Source organism: Festucalex cinctus, chromosome 8, assembly GCF_051991245.1.
Source record: "Festucalex cinctus isolate MCC-2025b chromosome 8, RoL_Fcin_1.0, whole genome shotgun sequence".
Classification (NCBI taxonomy): Eukaryota; Metazoa; Chordata; class Actinopteri; order Syngnathiformes; family Syngnathidae; genus Festucalex; species Festucalex cinctus.
Window position 1 is genome coordinate 4,925,334 of NC_135418.1, and position 22,624 is coordinate 4,947,957.

Here is a 22,624-nt window from a genome sequence, read left to right on the forward strand (position 1 = left end):
CCAGAAGCAGGGCATCAAATTTGTTGTTTTAAAATTCTTACTTAATGAAGCATTCCCGGCTGTAAGTTTCACTGAGAGTGACCAAAATTTGAAGACATATGTAACAGCCCTCAAGGTACAAAAAACTCTTCTTGAACCATATGCTAAACCTAACAGAAAGTCCACCATTTTGATTTACTTTGGAACGTGTTGCCATTTTTTTGGCCATTTCATAGGAGTCTTATTTTAACGAACTCCTCCTACAGAGTTTATCCCATCATCTTCAAACTTGGTGTGATTGTTGATGTTGAAGATGAAAAGTTATTGAAAGCTTTTTATTTCGTCGCACGCTGTTGCCGTGGCATGCACTTGTTTGCAAAGGAAAAAAATTCTTCTTAAGGAAGAATTCCCAGTTGTACGAAGCAGCTAGAGCTACGAAAATTTGTAGACATATGTAACAGCCCACAATGTACAAAAAAGTCTCTTGATGTGCTTTACCCAACAGGAAGTCCCCCAGGGGCCGGGCATCACATTTTGAGCTAAAAAAGTCCTCTTTAACGAAGCATTCCCGGTTGTACGTTTTACCAAGAATTACCAAAATTTGAAGACATATGTAACAGGCCTCGAGGTACAAAAAACTCTTTTTGAAACATGTGCTAACCCCAACAGGAAGTCCGCCATTTTGATTTACTTTGGAACGTGTGGCCATTTTTTGGGCCATTTCATAGGGGTCTTATTTTAACAAACTCCTACAGAGTTTATCCGATCATCTTCAAACTTGGTGTGATTCATCTTAAGATGTTGACGAAGAAAATTTATTGAAAGCTTTTTATTTCGCCGCACGCTGTTGTCGTGGCATGCACTTGTTTGCAAAGGAAAAAAAATCCTTCTTAATGAAGCATTCCCAGTTGTACGAAGCAGCTAGAGCTACGAAAATTTGGAGACATATGTAACAGCCCACGATGTACAAAAAAAGTCTCTTCGTGCCATGTACTAAACCCAAAAGAAAGTCCCCCAGGGGCCGGGCATCACATTTTGTGCAAAAAAAAAAAAAAAACCCTCCTCTTTAACGAAGCATTCACGGTTGTACGTTTCACCTAGAGCTATGATAATTTGGAGGCATACATAAGAGCCCACGATGTACAAAAAAGTCTCTTGGAACCATATGCTAAACCAAACAGGAAGTCTGACATTTTGATTTACTTTGGTATTTGTAGCCACTTTTTGGGTCCTTTTATAGGTCCTTTTATATTTTCTCGAACTCCTCCTACAAAATTTATCCGACTGTCTTCAAACTTGGTGTGTTTCATCTTAAGATGTTTAAGATGCAAAGTTATCGAAAGTTTTTTATTTTGTCACACGCTGTTGCCATAGCAATGCATTGTTTGCCAAGTGCTGCTTTTTTTTTATCTACACGTGTGAAAACTCATGAAACTTTGCAAACACATCAGACTTGTCATGAACATGAAATTTAAGAGATTTATTGTGCAATTTGCAATAAATAGCGCCCTCTAGACATTTTTATGAAGCATTTACGATTGTATGATTGTTAGATTTGTGAAAATTAGGACAGACCCCTATCAGCCTAAGACCTACAAAAAAGTATTATGTAGCCATTTGCCAAACCAGAGAGGAAGTCCGCTATTTTGATTTTATTTTGGGAATTATACATAATTTTTGGCCTTTTTCATTAAACTTTGCACAGACAAGGCATGGAAAAAACTAACATTTTAAATGGTCCTTGTTCCATGTAACAGTACCCCAACGTGCCAGTACCCTGACGTGCAAGTAACCCAACGTTGTGCTCAATAGCGCCCTCTATGCATTTTTATGGAGCATTTCCAATTGTATGATTCAAGCGATACACAACTAAAGATGACTTGACATAGATTTTTGAAAACTGGGAGGCATACCTATTAGCTTAAGACCTACAAAAAGTATTCTGTAGCCGTATGCTAAACCTAAAAGGAAGTCCGCCATTTTGAATTTAGTTTGGGAATTGCACACCATCTTTGGCCTTTTGATAAAACTTTGCACACACAAGGCTTGTCAAAAACATTTTAGATGGTCCTTGTCCTATTTGACAGTACCCCAACGTGCCAGGACCCCGACATGCAAGTACCCCAACGTGGCCCAGGTTGCAAGGGCCCTTTATAGCTGCTTGCAGCTCTAGTTTGAACTCTTTTACTTACTGCCACATGTTATCAAAGAAAAACTTTGATATGACAGAGGCTTCGATCATTGACGAAAAGAGATGCAATGCTTCCATCTGCTGGCCATAGTTTAGAGTGTTTTAGATTCCACAACCCATTGACCAGGCAGCGCTGCACTTAGACGTTGCACTGATTTAAAAAAAAAAAAAAAAATGTTGACGTTATTTAACTTTTATGGCTATATACGTTGTGATTTTACTGATCGTTATTAAACGTTTTTGGCGGTCAAAGAGTAAAAAAAAAAAAAAAACTAAACAAAGAGAAAGTAGGTTAGTCAGGTCTATTTTTACCAAGCAGTGAAAACACATTTACGCATAACCTAAATTTAATACTGCTGTGAATAACATAATGAGGTAATTACATATCTTTGATCTGAGTTGCTAAATATCTACTCGCATAAAAAAAAAATCTGTGTTACTGGAGTGCTACGTCTTTCTACCCTGCTGAGATAAGACACTTGAAGTCTGGCAAGCACATAATTAGAGTACCAATCCCATCATGATGATGGAATCTGTAAATAACAAATTTGTTTGTGCTATTAATTAAAAAGAAACATCTTTGTAACCCAGTGTGATGTTGTTGCAGTTTCCATTTGAGGACAACATGTTCCAGTCACTCTTCTATCCCATCCAGGCCAAATTCCTGGACACAGTCAACACCCTGTGTGGTCGGATACCACAAGTATTCCTCAAGCAGATAGAAAAGACCATGAGGAAGGTGTTTGAGGAGAACGTAATCCGACACATCAGGCCACACAACTGACTGCCGGTGCAATGGACTTCCTGTTAATGTGATTATAGGAGCGTGGGCCACTCGGTAATAGACTGTTCTGATGTCATGCCAGCCTCCTTTTGAGTGAAGTTGCGGCACGTGCGAAAGGAATCATATTTCCTAAACTGTTTATATGAACACTAGGGGTCCATGGATGGTTGTGACCATTGTAATATTGTCATGTTCACTACTCATGTCAGTGATGTGGTTGTTATTATTATATTGTTTTTATGCACAACCTTAAATGTGGCAAAAAAAAATTTACCCCAAAAATTTATCTCAGTAATTACATCATAATTGTTGGGTACACATTTCTTTTTGTCCTCATAAACTTGATCAAAAATCCATTTATCTGCTAGCAGAGAGCTGTACTCTAAAAAAGGCATTTTTGAAATTGGTTTACTGCTACGTAGTGAACCCTGGATTGTAATGTGAAAGTTCACAAATAACTTGAAAGTTGAGCCTGTGGGATAGCTACCATTTCACTTCTTCACATTTCACTAAGCAGTGGTCCTTGCAGTTTATGCACCGGGCTTTCATGCAACAATTGGGAGCCCTGAACTTGGGCTAGGGAAAGTGATACTGACATATTAAATATTTTGGTTGCCGTCATGCAAAAACACTACTTCACAAAGTTTGGATGCAGGAAATGGAATCAGCGTTTTTAGTGGCCATTTCAGTACATTCTGCCTTTATTTTCATCCAGAATGTTAATTTGAAGTAGTCTCAAACTGATTTTTAAGACCACCATCAAATGCAGTCTAAGCATAGATAAAAAGTCAATTGAACTAGATTGTTGACGTAGAGGTGGCAGAGCCATTACCACTAGTGTTGTTCCGATACCGATACTGGTATCGGCAGAGGCGCCGATACTGCATTAAAACAGTGGTATCGGTATCGGTGAGTACTCACAAGTAACATGCCGATACCATTAATTCCAACTCTAATATAGGATTTTGGATGCAGCATCTTGTGTCTTGCTCGTGTACAACATTCACTGATATGTGACATGTTCACTGCATGCCGATCTAATATATCCTATTGGCCTTTGAATGCTCTGAACCAATGGCAGGAGAGCTTTTTCATGTTGAGGGAAAAAAAACCATAGGTATCGGCATGGTATCGGTATTGGCCGATACTGCAAAGCTGGGTATTGGTATCGGGGGGCCAAAAAAACGGTATAGGAACAACACTAATTACTACCCTGTTGGAACGTCGTTTGTGGTTGCTTGTAATACTCTTTTGGAAGATGAACAGAGAAAAAGAATGTCTAAGGTTCATATGGTTTGAACCCCCCCCCCCCCCCCACCCCCAAAAAAATAAATAAATAAATAAAATAAAAAATCCCCGTGATCATTTGCTGTCACCATGCAGCTACTTTTATCTTTTGACTTGAAAACAGTTGTCACTTTCCCCCCATGAAAAAAAAACTGCAACAGATCACACAAGAAAGTGATGTGCAGAGGAAAGATGTTTTTCTTCAAAATAAAACACTTTACAGATATATGTAAATAAAACAGCACTTTCTAAAAATATTCAGTATACTTTCTGTACTGCATGGTACCAAATTATCTGAGGCCTATAAAACATTTTCACTCCTTGGTTCACCAACCACAGGGGTGAAAACTCTGCCGTAACCCTAGTATTAAAGTACAGCACAAATGGTGGTATAGAATTGTTACATGTATTGAAATGCACTTTTATTATGTTTCAGCTAAGGACTGAGTAGCGAGTAGCACCCAGTGATTAGCAAGCACTCCAGGATGTGCAGATTTGCCTTGTTTTAAGTCAGCTGGGATAGACAACAGCCCCCCCATGACCCTGAACAGGATAAGCGGTATTGAATTGGATGGCTGTATGTTACTGCACTCTGTCTAAATGGATCAAAACCAAAAGTACACGTGTTTGAAAGAACTGCAGCAGAGAATAATATGAATGTTGTCTGTCATGTTTACTGTCAATGAACAAAATTAACTCTTCAAATATTTGGCTTTGAAAGGGTTATCTTCATTTTTATTTGTTGTACTGTACCTCACAGTTCATTGTGGTGTGATGGTAGCCTGTATAGTATATTTAATCATTCAAACTGGAATCTGATCACAGTTGGACAGCCAAAATGTGATTTTTGAATAAAACAATGCAATGGATTGATCAAGCCTCAGTTGTGATTTGAATGCAAATGCAAGAATGATGATTTTAGTTAGCCTTAATGGGGATAAGCAGTATAGAAAATAGATGGATGGATGGATTAAAATTAGATACTAGTAATACACTGATTTCGGGTTTAATGTAGTTTTACTGAATATAGACATTTTGTAAATGTTATCAAATTAATTTGATGAACTAGTATGACTTATTTATCTTTTTAAGAAATTAACAGGTGCGTTCTTGGTCATTTCTTAAGTACATGAACATAGCTGCAGTCTTAATTTTGATGTCATCTTATTTTTGTCCCGTTGCCTTTCACTGTGTGGTTTCCAGGCAGTGACCTCACGGCGCCATATTAATATGCTCCCTCCTCCTTTGCCTGCTAGATGTTAGCTTATTTTAGCTTAGCTCTAGCAGCTTGCTGCCAGTCTGCTGATCACATCCACTGGACTGACAGGGGGCAACGGCATGATGGAAATTGACTCGCTTCAAGAGGCGCTCAGAGGTTTGTTCAGCTGATATAGGATATTTGAGTAGTCGCTGGTACTTTACTATCCGCGTGTTCGTGTAATGTTCATATTGTCGAACGACAAAGTGACTGGAGCGCCCAGGCTAATGTCGTTGGCTAGCTGCTGCTCGTCACAAGCTAACATTTGAAGCTGTTCCACGGAAATGGTTCACTATCTGGCGATTATTAGGAAAGCTCACTGTAATGTTTTGCTTGTAGTCAACCCGCCAGTTGGAATGTTTTTCTCCCGGTAGATCAAAACTTGCTCGCTTATAAAAAGAAGAAGAAGCCAAGATGAAGTTATATTCAACAGTGTGGACGGCTACTGTGAGACTATCATTTGCCGGCTACGCTGTTTGAGCTTTCAACTTAAGCTAGTGAGCTAGCTTGAATTGTGATTCATGGTCATATTACGATATGTGCATAAGCCACCACAATCGAAAGACGCAATTGTCGCACAAACGGTTACAGTCCCGTTGTTAAAACGGGAGAATACTGTCGGTATTACGTATGGATGATTACTAATTAGTTTATTATAACCGGCTATTGAAGGGCATTTTTCTGACCTGTACACTAATTTACTCAATTGTCCCTGTCCTTCTTCAGACTTTGAGAAGAAAACAAAGAGAGAGGCATGTCCTATATTGGAGCAATTTTTATGTCACATCGCCAAGACTGGAGAAACCATGTAAGGGAACATTACAATCGTGCCTGTCATACAATACATACATTGTGCCTAAACTTCCTATTATACTTTGTCACCATTGTCTAAAGCTACTTTTCCCATGTTTCCTTTAGGGTCCAGTGGGCTCAGTTTAAGAACTACTTTCTTTTTAAATTAGAAAAGGTCATGGATGATTTCAGAGCCTCAGCTCCTGAACAAAGAGGCCCTGCCAATCCCAATGTTGAGTCAATTCCATTTGAAGATATGAAAGAGAGAATCTTGAAGATTGTTGAAGGATATAATGGGTAGGTAGCCTTTTGGATTTTGTTGGGCTGAACTGTGAGTTCAAATAAACAGATAAGATCACATGATGGACCAATATGTTTTAGGGCTGAACGATTAGTTACGTTTGCATTATAATCACGATATGATAAAATGGGATTTGCTCATCGCAAAGCCTGCAACTTGACTGGTCATTTGGAGTGGAGGGGTTGACAGTAATCTGGTATGTCTTGTATGTCCAAAAATGAGAAACAACGGAGGCACTCAAAGGGATTTGCACGTGAAAGGCCTTTATTACAACATGGCCAGTTGATTAAAAATTACCTACACGTTTCGGCCTTGGTAGGCCTTCGTCAGGGCAAAGGCCTTCCAAGGCCGAAACGCTTAGGCAATTTTTATTTTTATTTTTTAGGGCCCGAGCAGCGGCGGTGCCGCTGCGAGGCCCTATTGTTTTTGAAGGAATTCTTCTTATTAGGGCCCGAGCAGCAGCGGCGGCGGTGCCGCTGTGCGGCCCTATTATTTTTGTAGGAATTCTTCTTATTAGGGCCCGAGCAGCGGCGGCGGCGGTGCCGCTGCGAGGCCCTATTGTTTTTCAAGGAATTCTTATTATTCTTTTTCTTTGTTATTATTCTTTTCCGCAAACAATCACATTTTTGAGACACTAAACGTGAACGAAAACTCACCAAACTTTACACACACGTCAGGCCTGGCGAAAAATTTGATATTTTAAAGTCGCCATACGTGATACCGCTACCGCTGCGAGGTCCCTATTGTTTTTCGATCGGATTATTATTATTATTATTATTATTATTATTATTATTATTATTAGGGCCCGAGCAGCGACCGCTGCGAGGTCCCTCTTGTTTTTGTAAGAATTATTATTAGGGCCCGAGCAGCAGCGGCGGCGGTGGTGCCGCTGCGAGGCCCTATTGTTTTTGTAGGAATTCTTCTTATTATTATTAGGGCCCGAGCAGCGGCGGCACCGGCGGCGGTGCCGCTGCGAGGCCCTATTGTTTTTGTAGGAATTCTTATTAGGGCCCGAGCAGCGACCGCTGCGAGGTCCCTATTGTTCCTGAAGGAATTCTTATTATTATTCTTCTTCTTCTTTTTCTTTGTTATTATTCTTTTCCGCAAACAACCACATTTTTGAGGCACTAAACATGAACGAAAACTCACCAAACTTTACACGCAGATCGGGCCTGGCGAAAAATTTGATATTTTAAAGTCGCCATACATGATAACAGAAAAATGGCTCTGTAGCGCCACCTACATAGGTTTAACGGATCCCTGTCCCGCTACGATTGTCCTATGGCTACGAAAATTGTGTGGCACCTGTAGCACATCCAGATGAACAAAAACCTCTTTGATATGTGTACCCTAAAATAGACAGGAAGTGAGGTATGAGTATTTGAATGTCCAATTTTGGCCCATTTTTGCACATTTACAGGGGTCATACTTTTGCCCGCTTCTCCTACACGGTTAACCCGATTGACCTCAAACTTGGGCTGTACCATCTCAACACCTGGGACAACATCATGGTAAAAAATCTAAAGTTTTTGACATACTATATGACGGTGGCGGGGCATCAAATTTACAGTTTCAAAATTCTTACTTAACAAAGCATTGCCGGTGGTACGTTTAATTGAGAGCCACGAAAATTGGTACACATATGTAACAGACTATGATCTACAATAAAGCCTGTTGGTGCCATATGCTAAACCTAACAGGAAGTCCGCCAGAGGCGAGGCATCAAATTTTGTGTTTCAAAATTCTTATTTAATGAAGCATTCCCGGCTGTACATTTCACCTAGAGTTACCAACATTTGAAGACATATGTAACAGCCCTCAAGGTACAAAAAACTCTTTTTGTACCATATGCTAAACCGAACAGGAAGTCCGCCATTTTGATTTACTTTGGAACGTGTTGCCATTTTTTGGGCCATTTCATAGGGGTCTTATTTTAACGAACTCCTCCTACAGAGTTTATCCGATCATCTCCAAACTTGGTGTGATTCATCTTAAAATGTTGAAGATGAAAAGTTATTGAAAGCTTTTTATTTCGTCGCACGCTGTTGCCGTGGCATGCACAGTTTGCAAAGGAAAAAAATTCCCTCTTAATGAAGCATTCCCAGTTGTACGAAGCAGCTAGAGCTACGAAAATTTGGAGACAAATTTAACAGCCCACGATGTACAAAAAAGTCTCTTGGTGCCATGTGCTAAACCCAACAGGAAGTCCCGTAGGGGCCGGTCATCACATTTTGAGGTAAAAAACTCCTCTTTAACAAAGCATACCCGGCTGTACGTTTCACATAGAGTTACCAAAATTTGTAGAGGTATATAACAGCCTTCGAGGTACAAAAAACTCTTTTTGAACCATATGCTAAACCTAACAGGACGTCCGCCATTTTGATTTACTTTGGAATGTGTTGCCATTTTTTTGGCCATTTCATAGGGGTCATATTTTAACAAACTCCTCCTACAGAGTTTATCCGATCATCTTCAAACTTGGTGTGATTCATCTTAAGATGTTGAAAATGAAAAGTGATTGAAAGTTTTTTATTTCGTCACACGCTGTTGTCGTGGCATGCACTTTTTGCAAAGGAAAAAAATCCTTCTTAATGAAGCATTCCCAGTTGTACGAAGCAGCTAGAGCGACGAAAAATTGTAGACATTTGTAACAGCCCAGGATGTACAAAAAAGTCTCTTGGTGCCATGTGCTAAACCCAACAAGAAGTCCCCCATGGGCCGGGCATCACATTTTGAGCTAATTACTCCTCTTTAACGAAGCATTTCCGGTTGTACGTTTCACCTAGCGCTATGATAATTTGCAGGCATACATAAGAGCCCATGATGTACAAAAAAGTCTCTTGGAACCATGTGCTAAACCAAACAGGTAGTCTGCCATTTTGATTTATGATGGGATTTGTTGCCATTTTTTGTGGCCTTTTTCAGGGGTCATATTTTAACGAACCCCTCCTACAAAATTTATCCGACTGTCTTCAAACTTGGTGTGTTTCATCTTAAGATGTTTAAGATGCAAAGTAATCGAAAGTTTTTTATTTTGTAACACGCTGTTGCCATAGCAATGCATTGTTTGTCAAGTGCTGCTTTTTTTTTTTTTATACACATGAAAACTCATGGAACTTTGCAAACACATCAGACTTGTCATGAACATGAATTTTCAGAGATTTTTTGTGCAATTTGCAATAAATAGCGCCCTCTAGACATTTTTATGAAGCATTTCCGATTGTATGATTATGCTAGACCTACAAAAAAGTATTATGTAGCCATTTGCCAAACCAAAGAGGAAGTCCGCTATTTTGATTTTATTTTGGGAATTATACATCATTTTTGGCCTTTTTTATTAAACTTTGCACAGACAAGGCATGGAAAAAACTAACATTTTAAATGGTCCTTGTTCCATGTAACAGTTGTCAAGTGCTGCTTTTTTTTTTTTATACACATGAAAACTCATGAAACTTTGCAAACACATCAGACTTGTCATGAACATGAATTTTCAGAGATTTATTGTGCAATTTGCAATAAATAGCGCCCTCTAGACATTTTTATGAAGCATTTCCGATTGTATGATTATGCTAGACCTACAAAAAAGTATTATGTAGCCATTTGCCAAACCAAAGAGGAAGTCCGCTATTTTGATTTTATTTTGGGAATTATACATCATTTTTGGCCTTTTTCATTAAACTTTGCACAGACAAGGCATGGAAAAAACTAACATTTTAAATGGTCCTTGTTCCATGTAACAGTACCCCAACGTGCCAGTACCCTGACGTGCAAGTAACCCAACGTTGTGCTCAATAGCGCCCTCTATGCATTTTTATGGAGCATTTCCAATTGTATGATTCAAGCGATACACAACTAAAGATGACTTGACCTAGATTTATGAAAACTGGGAGGCATACCTATTAGCTTAAGACCTACAAAAAGTATTCTGTAGCCGTATGCTAAACCTAAAAGGAAGTCCGCCATTTTGAATTTATTTTGGGAATTGCGCACCATATTTTGCGTTTTGATTAAACTTTGCACACACAAGGCTTGTCAAAAACATTTTAGATGGTCCTTGTCCTATTTGACAGTACCCCAACGTGCCAGTACCCCGACGTGCAAGTACCCCAACGTGGCCCGGGTTGCGAGGGGCCTTTATAGCTGCTCGCAGCTCTAGTTATTATTATTATTATTCTTCTCCGCAAACAATCGCATTTTTGAGACACTAAACGTGAACGAAAACTCACCAAACTTTACACGCACATCAGGCCTGGCGAAAAATTTGATATTTTAAAGTCGCCATACATGATAGCAGAAAAATGGCTCCACAGCGCCACCTACATAGGTTTAACGGATCCCTGTCCCGCTATGATTGTCCTATGGCTATGAAAATTGTGTGGCACCTGTAGCACATCCAGATGAACAAAAACCTCTTTGATATGTGTACCCTAAAATAGACAGGAAGTGAGGTATGAGTATTTAAATGTCCAATTTTAACCCATTTTTGTACATATACAGAGGTCATTCTTTTGCCCACTTCTCCTACACGGTTAACCCGATTGACTTCAAACTTGGGCTGTACCATCTCAACACCTGGGACAACATCATGGTAAAAAAATAAAAACTTTTTGACGTACTATATGACGGGGGTGAGGCATCAAATTTCAAAACTCTTACTAAACGTAGTATTGCCGGTTGTACGTTTAACCTAGAGCTACGGAAATTGGTACACATATGTAACAGACTATGATCTACAAAAAAAGTCTGTTGGTGCCATATGCTAAACCCAACAGGAAGTCCGCCAGAGGCGGGGCATCAAATTTTGCGTTTCAAAATTCTTACTTAAAGAAGCATTCCCGGCTGTACGTTTCACCTAGAGTTACCAAAATTTGAAGACATATGTAACAGACCTCAAGGTACAAAAAACTCTTTTTGAACCATATGCTAAACCTAACAGAAAGTCCACCATTTTGATTTACTTTGAAACGTGTTGCCATTTTATTGGCCATTTCATAGGGGTCTTATTTTAACGAACTCCTCCTACAGAGTTTATCCCATCATCTTCAAACTTGGTGTGATTCATCTTAAGATGTTGAAGATGAAAAGTTATTGAAAGCTTTTTATTTCGTCGCACGCTGTTGCCGTGGCATGCACTTGTTTGCAAAGGAAACAAATTCTTCTTAAGGAAGAATTCCCAGTTGTACGAAGCAGCTAGAGCTACGAAAATTTGTAGACATATGTAACAGCCCACAATGTACAAAAAAAAGTCTCTTGGTGCCCTGTGCTAAACCCAACAGGAAGTCCCCCAGGGGCCGGGCATCACATTTTGAGCTAAAAAACTCCTCTTTAACGAAGCATTCTCGGTTGTACGTTTTACCTAGAGTTACCAAAATTTGAAGACATATGTAACAGGCCTCGAGGTACAAAAAACTCTTTTTGAACTATTTTCTAAACCTAACAGGAAGTCCGCCATTTTGATTTACTTTGGAACGTGTGGCCATTTTTTGGGCCATTTCATAGGGGTCTTATTTTAACGAACTCCTACAGAGTTTATCCGATCATCTTCAAACTTGGTGTGATTCATCTTAAGATGTTGACGATGAAAATTTATTGAAAGCTTTTTATTTCGTCGCGCGCTGTTGTCGTGGCATGCACTTGTTTGCAAAGGAAAAAAAATCCTTCTTAATGAAGCATTCCCAGTTGTACGAAGCAGCGAGAGCTACGAAAATTTGGAGACATATGTAACAGCCCACAAAAAGTCTCTTGGTGCCATGTACTAAACCCAACAGGAAGTCCCCCATTTTGTGCTAAAAAACCCCAACTCCTCTTTAACGAAGCATTCACGGTTGTACGTTTCACCTAGAGCTATGATAATTTGGAGGCATACATAAGAGCCCACGATGTACAAAAAAGTCTCTTGGAACCATATGCTAAACCAAACAGGAAGTCTGACATTTTGATTTACTTTGGTATTTGTAGCCACTTTTTGGGGCCTTTTATAGGGGTCATATTTTCTGCAAAACTTATCAGATTGTCTTCATTCTTTGGCGTGTTTCATCTGAAGATATTTAAGATGAAAAGTTATTGAAATTTTTTGTCACGCCTTTGCTCTAGCGATGCATTGTTTGCAAAGAAAAATGCTTCTTTTTTTTTGTCTAAACATGAGCGAAAACTCAAAACTTTGCACACAGATCAGACCTCTCAAGAAGATGAATATTTTAGAGATTTGTTGTGCAATTTGTAATAAATGGCTCAATAGCGCCCTCTAGACATTTTTATTAAGTATTTACGATTATATGATTCAGCTAGATGTGTGAATATTTGGAGGCACACCTATCAGCCTAATACTTAAAAAAAAAATTCTATAGCCATGTGCCAATCCATTTTGATTTTATTTTGATAATGCGTCACAATTGATATTGCTCGTTAACTTTAAATAGGCAGCTAATGACACGGGTGCCTTTGCTGCTGGTTTTTAGCAAGCATTGTACCTAAAAATTAAAAACCAGCAGCGTCTTTAAAGTTAATTGCCTTCAATTAATGCAAAAAAAAAATAGCTCACCATTTATTGGACACCGTATCTTGCTAAGAAAAATTAAAACAGAATATCAACATTTATTAACTTGTAAACTTAACATGGCATTAACTGGTCTTAATGTACCAATTTCCTATATTTGGTTTAAAAAACGAAATAGAATGTGTTGCGTGAAAAAAATGCTGTTTTTATTTCCCCAAATATTTCAGATAAGCATATTTTAGAGCTGTAATTTTAATACTTTGATATTTTGCTCATATCAGCTCATGCCTATTAATAAATTTTCCCGGTGTGTCTGTGAAAGCTGTTCCTTGCTCTGCAGTGCGTGCACATTTAGACCAGGCATGCCACTTCATGGTAAACCAGAAAAGCTGCTCACAAAAACACTTTGTCATCCAGCATAACCAACACATCCTTTAGGTATACATATGACTGTTATTATGAAATGCAAGTAAATTAATGTAAAATATTGGGATACGGATCGCCTTGAAGATGAAATATTGGGATACATATCACGATATGTACCGTATCATGACCCTTGTATCATGATACGTATCGTATTGTGAGGTTGGCAGCAATACCCATCCCTAGTAAACAGGCATGCAAATAAATCCCTTAACTTTCAGAGAAATTCACCATTTTGAAACCAAAATAGGTTACAATTCTCCCAAAGAGTTGATTTGTCAGTGGCATTCCTTACATTGAAATGATTACAATATATGTATACCTAGGGCTGTGCAATTAATCGAAATTCAATTACGATTTCGATTATTACCCTCTTCGATTACAAAATAGGCATAATCGTACAAAAATGATTAATAATAGTAGAGCTGAAACGACATTTCTGCCTCGGATAGCCGCTGAGATAGTCGTAATCAAGCTAACGGCAGTATGCATGACAGTACACGGGGCTATGAGAAACCAAATTTCAAAATAAAACTTCCTTTACCAAATAGTATATGTAGATCAATGCATTGTAACACTTTTATTTTGAAATTTTTACCGGAAGCTTCTCATCGGGGCTTACAGTGAGCTAACCGCAGTGTTAGCCGTCATGTGTAACCTTAAACTGGACGCTAGTTTGTTCGCTTTTTCTTTTTTTATACTTTATTTTTCCTCAACAGTTTTCAAATATAACAATCATTCAGAACAAAACAAAACATAGGCAAAAAAAATAAAATAAAATAAAAAGAAAAGACGTAACAAGGGCTCTGGAATCATCCTAAATATTTAACCAGCTCAATCAGTTCAGTGGTGTGATCTGTTTGTCCATTCTTTGTCGTTGCATAAACAATGTCCACTTCATCCATTTTTCATGGCAAATGACTTCTTCCAGTCTTAACCTATGTGTGAGTAGTTCCATGTCGTATATCAGGCCCGCTATTTTGAACCAGTCCTCAAGTGTCGGGGGTCCAGGGCTGAGCCACTTCTTTGTGATGGCCCTTTTACACGCAGCCATCATTATCTTAAGAAGGTACCCATCTTCCTTTAATAGAGAACCTGCTGACAAGCAGCCTAGATACAGTACCTCACATGAAAATATTATATTATAGCCCAGAATCCCCTTAATGGCATTACACACATTTTCCCAAAAAGACACCACCTTTGGGCATAGCCAAAACACATGTGCGTGGCCCACGTTGATTGCACCACATCGGCGCCAACATGGCTGCACTACCTTGAGACATTTATATTTAATTTTAGGTGTAATAAAAAACCTAATGATGTTCTTCCAACAGTGCTCTCTCCACACACGAGAGGATGTTGTGGAGCCCTGTGTTTTTATCATACTTAACCATTCACATTCTGTAATGTTAATTTGAAGTTCCTTCTCCCATCTCTGTTTGATGTACATAGTCTCCCCCCTACCCTCCGTCAAGTTGCGATACAGTGTGGATACAATCTTTTTGGGCCTCGAGGTGTAAGCCCCCGCAACGGTTAGAATAAATCCATGAGGCTCCAACGTAACCTGTTTTTTATTTCCTTCTCGTAGTAGTCCCTCAACTGTAAATATCTAAAGAAGTCATGTTTACCCAAACTATACTTTTCTTGCATGTCTTGAAAATGCATAAGTACCCCCTTCTTCACAATAGTACATAGTGCAGTTATACCCCTTGGGATCCATTGTAGAAATGACTTATCGAAACTATTAGGGACAAACCGTTTATCATATGCTATCCACCTTAGTATACAAATACCATTTTCTACATTTAATTTCTTTATCAACTTAAACCATAGTTCCAATGTAAAGCGTGTTACGGTACCCATAACTTTATCGTCATCCAGTTCCATCCTACCACCTGCAAGGAGGCTTTGAATCTCCCTTCCGTGAACAGTACGTTCCAAGTTTTTCCATTTTGATGTATAAGTCTCATCACACCAATTGACCACCGCTCTCATCTGTGCGGCATGGAAATATTCCCTAAAATTAGGTAATGCCATTCCTCCTTTGTCTTTCCTCACCTGAAGTGTTTCAAGTTTAACTCTTGGTTTTTGGTTATTCCATACAAATCTTGAGATAACTTTGTTCCAATTTTGGAACTGTCTGTCAGGAATATTAATAGGTAAGGCTTGGAATAAATAAAGGATTTTCGGGAGTACGTTCATTTTTATAACCGCAATCCTGGAGCTATAATCTAGCCCAAGAACTTCCCACCTCACAATATCATTTCTAATGTTTTCGTCCATCTTGTTGTAATTTGCATCGTATAGTTCATCCATTCGTTTCGTTAAAGTAACTCCAAGATATTTCAGGTCTTTGGCTCCCCACTTAAAACTATATCCCCTTTGTATGTCTACAGTTGGGTGATACTTAAATGTCAGAATTTGTGTCTTCTTTAAATTAAGTTTGTAGCCAGAATAGAAACCATATAATTGCAAATTCATAATCAGTTTTGGTAAACATGAGTTCGGATCCTCCAAGTAACAAATAACATCATCAGCAAAGAGACCCACTATGTGTTTCTCTCCGCCAATCTGTATCCCCTTCAACTCCTTGTTTTGTCTAATTAGTTGTGCCAGGGGTTCAATAAAGATCGCAAAAAGGGTTGGTGAAAGACAGCAACCCTGCCTAGTAGACCTCTGTAGCTGTATGGTATCAGTCAGGCTGCCGTTTATTTTTATACGTGCAGTAGGTTTTTCGTATAGTGCTTTAACACATCTAAGTGCCTTATCATTTAATCCAAACCTCTTTAAAACCTGAAATAAGAAGGCCCAATTAACACTATCAAAAGCCTTTTCGGCATCAAGACTTATCAGTGCTGCCGTTAAATTGTTACGCACAATATAATCAATTATATGTATCGTTCTCCTTATATTGTCATGAGTTTGGCACCCCCTAATGAATCCCGTCTGGTCCTCATCAATAATATCACCCATAATATGTTCAAATCGTTTAGCAATAATCGAAGTATATATCTTATAGTCCACATTTAGTACTGAAATTGGTCTATATCCTGAGCATGTTTCTGTATCTTTGCCCTTGGGAACAACTGATATCAGAAGCCTCATTCCAAGATGGTATTCAAGAGTATAATTAAATGAGGATTCAAGTAGGGGCACAAGTTGTGCTGCAAATTTCTTATACCATTCAGAAGGCAGCCCATCTCCTTCAGGTGACTTGTTTGGCTTGAGTTTTTTAATGGCCTTCTCTATTTCTACTCTAGAAATAGGCGATGTTAAAATCTTATTCTGTGTCGTTCCTATTGAAGGGAGATCTAGTGTGTCAAGAAAAGCTTTCATCTGGTCAGTAGTTGCCGACTCAGGTTGACTGTATAACTCTTTATAGTAATTACAGAAGACAGTTTGAATTTCCTTCGGATTATATGTCAAGTTATTGATTTCTCGGTCCCTAATTTTACAAATCATCCTGTCTGCTTGTTGTTTTTTTAGTCTCCTGGCCAATAGCTTTGTGGCCTTCGATCCGGATTCATAAGATTGTTTCAAAAACCTGAGTTTCTTTTCCACCTCCATACTATACATTCAATCCAAATTATCCCTACATTCCTGAATTTTAGACAAAAGCGCAGGATCCCGTGTGTTTTTGTGTTGTTGTTCAATATCAAGTAACTTTTTCCTTTCGCTCTTAAAATAGTCCTCTTTCTGCCTCTTAAGAGCTGTCGTTCGAGCAATGAACTTACCCCTCACAACCGCCTTAAGAGCATCGCACAAAATATTTGAGTTGACCTCACCATTATCATTCTCTTCTAAGTAAATATCAATTTCTTATATGGCGTCTTCTGCAAACGACTTATTGTTTAACAGTCCAACGTTTAGCCTCCATAATGTATTTCGCTTTTCTAGTTTTAATTCGACTTCAAGGTGCGTTTCACAGTGATCTGATAAATCAGCCACACCAATTTCGCACAATTGTATTCTATACAAATCACACATAAGAGTAAAAAAATAATCAATTCTAGCGTAACTCTTATTGGGTATTGAATAGTGGGTATAGTATTTCCTGGAGGGGTGCAACTCCCTCCATACGTCCACAATACCAAATTCTTTCAATATGGGTTTAAGGCGTTTAGTAACGCAAGTGGAATTTCTTTTTTTATTAGTTGTATCTACCTTGCTATTCAACACCATATTGAAATCACCCCCACAAATAAGCATTCCCTCCATCTCCAAAATAATCCTGTCAAACAAGGCCTTAAAAAAACTAATGTTTGCCATTGGCGGAGCATATACATTAACTAAGGTCACAGTTGTATTTTCCAATCTTCCTACCACAATGTTAAATCTTCCTTCCTTATCGCAAATATTTTGACTACATTCAAATCTGACCAAGTTAGAAATAAGCATAGTCATACCTCTCCGACAACCTTCTTGACAAACGCTATAGAATACATACTGATAACCAAACTTTTTCAGGTTTTCATTTTCCTGTTCAGACAAATGAGTTTCTTGGAGAAACACAACAGGGGCGTTGTCTTTTCGTAGCTTTGTCATGACTTTACGTCGCTTGACAGGATTATTTAGACCATTCACATTCAACGACAATATTCTAATATTATTCCTCGTCATATCTCACCATCACTTTAAATTGCAGTCCAGGCCCCAAAACAGAAAAAACACATAAACATTTGCAAAACATCAAAACTTGTGACTTCACAAAACAAGGGTGTATTCCGCCACCCTTCTTGCTCCCTGTTGGTGGGAGGGGGGCAAGATACCTCAAGCCTGAGGGGACCGCCCCTAGTATTCCCCAAAACCGGAGACTGACTAGAAAAGTCCAACATAAACTCTCCACATGCAATCCCCTTTATCGGTTTACTTAAATTAAAAAAATAAATAAAATTTTTTGTCATAAGGTCTTACATTGCGTGGGTGGCCATGGGACATAAACATTATGACCTTTCAAAAACATTATGAACCTTTGAAAATAACACAAATATACTATTTAAACTTAGAATATGTATCACCAACAATACTCACATTATCCCCTTGAGCCACCCAAAGCTATAACCCAGCATACAAACATAAATAAAAAGGTGTTCTACTTATCCATTATCAGAAACTATGGTTGTTGCTTGCGTCTGAACTCGGTGAGCTTCTCCTTGGCACGCTGTCCTGTTGTAACCCGCGCAGCAGACCGCTTCCATGAAGATGTCTCCTTCAAGCTCTCCTCAAGAGCCGCCGCGGTGCTCTCCCTCGAAGCCGTCCCGTCTCTTGCAATTGTTGTCACCTCGATGCCACGTTCGGCCAAATCCATGGCCACCTCGTCTGCACTTTCGTGGATTCGAAGTCCTGTATCCCAATACACTCATCTTCGTGTACGGCGTTTGAAAGCGAATGCCCTTTTGCTTCAACGCTGCTTTTATCGGGCCATATGCCTTCCGCTTTCCCATGACGTCCGGCGTGTAATCATTGTAGAAGTAAATCCGCCTGCCGTTGACTTCAATCTTTTTCCGCCATGCTTCTTTGAGGACCATTTCCTTAACGTAGAACTGTAGGAAGTTGACAATGATCGATCGATGGTGTATTTGGCTTAGGTCCAAGTGCTCGATGTGCCCGCTGTATCTGGAGCTCCATGTCATGCGGCAAAGCGAGATTCTTTTTAAGCAAAGCACTCACAAAGTCAATCATCGATGTTCCTTCTGTCTCTTCCGGTATCCCGTAAATTCGCAGATTGTTCCTTCGAGAGCGGCCTTCCAAATCAACAATTTTCTTTTGCATGTCAGTGTTTTCTTTCACCACCACAATCAGCGTATCTTTCATTGATTGACAGGCCGATTCTAACTCGACAATGCGAGACTGCGCCTCCGCAATGTTAGCGTTATGGCTCTGTAGCTCTCTCCAAACATCATTCAAGGTCATCTTTCATCGCCCGCTTAACATCGATCTTGAAGTCAACGAGGTTTTGTTTCAAGTCTGCTTGGAAGTCCTTACACTCCTGGGTAAGAAGTGAGAAGCTTTGAAGCATTACGTCTTGAGTAGCCATGTTAGCTTCCGCCCTAGCCTCATTAGCCTCTTCGTCGTCACCGCTGAGTTCGCTGTTTTCACCTACTTGACTTAACTTCTTTCCGACCCTATGACTCCGATTCTGTTTCCCTCCTTTCATATTCTATGTGAGCCAACAATTGTGTCAATTTTCCTTAATTGGAGGTACTTTAGTAAACCGATAATCGGGAGCTCGCAGTTATGCGTCCATCTTGTTCGACTACCCGGAAGTCCCTCTTGTTCGCCTTTTTATCCGCGTTGAGTTGATTAATGATGAACGGGAGGGCAAAAGTTCGCCACCAAGTAGAAGTGAGTAACTACAGAGTAGATTTGATAAATGACAGCTAGACAGTCAAAACACGCTCGCTGGTGCAGGCCAATCTATGTAGTGTTGTACATACACATTTATATCTTCCTGTGTTCTATAAAATTACGAAACCTTACTGAATGTTATTTTTTAAGACTATTCCATATGTCAAAATGAAACAATGAACGGCACAACCTGTCAAGCATCACTAGTCCTACAGAAGTGTACCGTAGATTGTGGTGTGAAAGTGGACAGGGAGATTTTTCATGACTCACCCACAGCTAAAGGGATGACCTGCTGTTAGTGGCTAAATAAATGGTCAAAAAGAAGTTTGAAGTTGAGTTTTTAGTAGTGCTGTCAAACGATAAAATTTTTTAATCTGATTAATCACACTTTTTAATTTTGATTAATCACAATTAATCAGCTAAATTACTTGCGTAATATAAAATACAAAATACTGTAATATTTTGACATTAATGCATTTCATCATCTGAATGTCATTTGCAAACATTGATTAAATGCATGTACGCAATTGCTTGCATGCGTGTTGCTCAAAACATAGCATCATATCAATTGGGTGCAATTCAGCAATTATACTGCAAAGAACGTGCTAAATATTGATGAAAACTTGGTAACAGCATCATATCAACTGAGTGCAATTCAGCTATTATTAATTAATTAAATGTAAATTACTTTTGTTTTATCTAAAGTCCCGTCGGGGTGTTTTTTAAAGCAAAATTTACCACAGAGCAAATCAACTGGAGTCACCCCGCTCTTGGAACAACAGGCATAGGAAATGCCGTCCATTGACCTAATCACTGACCTGCGCAGCCTTCAATGTAACCATCCGCGGTAACGTTCAAGGCTCAAGTGCGGTCCAAAAAAATAGTGCGATTAATATGCGTTAATACGTGATTAATGCGACAATTTTCTGTGATTAATTAATCTATTTATGCTTTAACTTTGACAGCCCTAGTTTTTAGTGATAATTTTTATCAATTAGTTACACAAACATGATCAATAAACCATGCAAAACTTTATTGTTGATGAAAATTTCACCTCGAGTCTGATGTACAGTGTTCCCTCGTTTTCCACTGGGGTTAGGTTCCAAAAAATACCCAAAATTCGTGAAGTTGTTAGCTTTATGTTTTAAATTTATTATACGTGTTTTAAGGCTCTAAAACCCCACACCACACAGTTTATACACTTTTCTCGAGGCATTTACATTTTCTCAAATTCTCTCGTTTAAACATTCTCAATATTCAAACTTTTATAAATGTTATAAAATGGGTATATCCATCCATCCGTCCATCCATTTTCTTGACCGCTTATTCCCCACAAGGGTCACGGGGGGTGCTGGCGCCTATTTCAGCTGGCTCTGGGCAGTAGGCGGGGGACACCCTGGACTGGTTGCCAGCCAATCTCAGGGCACACAGAGACGAACAACCATCCACACTCACAAGCACACCTAGGGACAATTCAGAGCGCCCAATTAACCTGCCATGCATGTCTTTGGAATGTGGGAGGAGACCGGCGTACCCGGTGAAGACCCACGCGGGCACGGGGAGAACATGCATACTCCACCCAGGAAGGCCGGAGCCAGGACTCGAACCGGAGTCCTCAGAACTGGGAGGCGGACGTCCTAACCACTCGGTCACCGTGCCGCCCAAAATGGGTATATTACTGTGTAAAAAAAATAAATAAATAAAAATCCTCAAAACGGCAAAACCATGAAAAGTGAACCGCGTTATGGCGAGGGAACACTTAATTTTTTTTAAAACATGTCCTCTTTGATGCTGACAGCCTGACTAATTTGCCGTTCCTTCTGATCACTTATTAACAAACCAGGGTTACTCAAATGTGCTATTTATTTAGCTGACAAAAATTGCTATTGTGGGTCTGATGTCACTTTAGTTCCATTGAATAAAATCTATGGGAAGAGATTTGTCTAAAATCTCACTGTTTCAGAGGAAAATAGTTTGCTGACATGCTTAGTTGATTAGCTAACCAAAAATGAAAAGCAGTTGGTTGTTAATTACATGCAAATGTGTTTTTTGTCTTCTGTATTTATACTTATTTAACCAAAAAGTAGGCTATATACTGTACAGGTAGGTTTTTATTTCTATCCAAATACCCGATTATTCGCTAGAATTTTCAGCAGGATATCCAAATACCAAAATATTTGATAGCTGCGACCCTAATAATAATATTAATTTTGAGTTGTTTTGAGGCACGCCCACACGTTATTTTCACCAACCACCCCTGTCAAAACTAGATTGCACCCAACATGCACATGCTGCACCCCGACTTCAAATTTTTGCCAACATAAATAATCATTTATTATTATAAAGTCTGTTTGGTCCAAAATGAGCTTACGTTTTTTATTTTTTTATTTGTTTTAATATTTTCAAATGTTTAAACATTTTCTTGCTTTGAACAAAAACATAATCGTTTTGAATAATCGTGATTTCAGTTATCACCACAATAATCGTGATTATTTTTTCCATAATCGAGCAACCCTATGTGTACCTGTCTTGTTCGAACAATTGGTTTTGTCTCATTATAGAACTCCACTAGGTTGTTTCTTTGGTAAGCAGCATTGTGGTTCAAACCACTTGTAACATGCACCAAAGAAATTCCCTGGCTCTCTTGTGGAATGCCTGAAAGAGAGGAAATAACGAGCATTTAGGAAATTAAAAGTTGTGACATGCGCCAGTGCCTTATATGTAATGTAGACTAAAGTAATAATGTATAATGCCTCAGAAGATGA

The 22,624-nt window shown here is 39.0% G+C and overlaps 2 protein-coding genes across 3 annotated transcripts in view; both read left to right on the forward strand.

Annotated features, from left to right (window-relative positions):
• Positions 1-5,114, forward strand: part of gxylt2 (glucoside xylosyltransferase 2) — a 73,435-nt gene extending 68,321 nt beyond the window's left edge. Inside the window, exon 7 of one of the 2 annotated variants that reach the window (XM_077530233.1) lies at positions 2,778-5,114. In XM_077530233.1, the coding sequence (XP_077386359.1) occupies positions 2,778-2,954 (177 nt within the window). In that variant the 3' untranslated portion in view covers positions 2,955-5,114. The remainder of the gene's footprint in view (positions 1-2,777) is intronic. The other variant, XM_077530234.1, reaches the window with a different exon arrangement.
• Positions 5,115-5,454: 340 nt separating this feature from the next.
• Positions 5,455-22,624, forward strand: part of ppp4r2b (protein phosphatase 4, regulatory subunit 2b) — a 29,069-nt gene continuing 11,899 nt past the window's right edge. Inside the window, exons 1-3 of the mRNA XM_077530544.1 lie at positions 5,455-5,616; positions 6,226-6,307; positions 6,418-6,588. Coding sequence (XP_077386670.1) covers positions 5,580-5,616; positions 6,226-6,307; positions 6,418-6,588 — 290 coding nt within the window. The 5' untranslated portion in view covers positions 5,455-5,579. The remainder of the gene's footprint in view (positions 5,617-6,225; positions 6,308-6,417; positions 6,589-22,624) is intronic.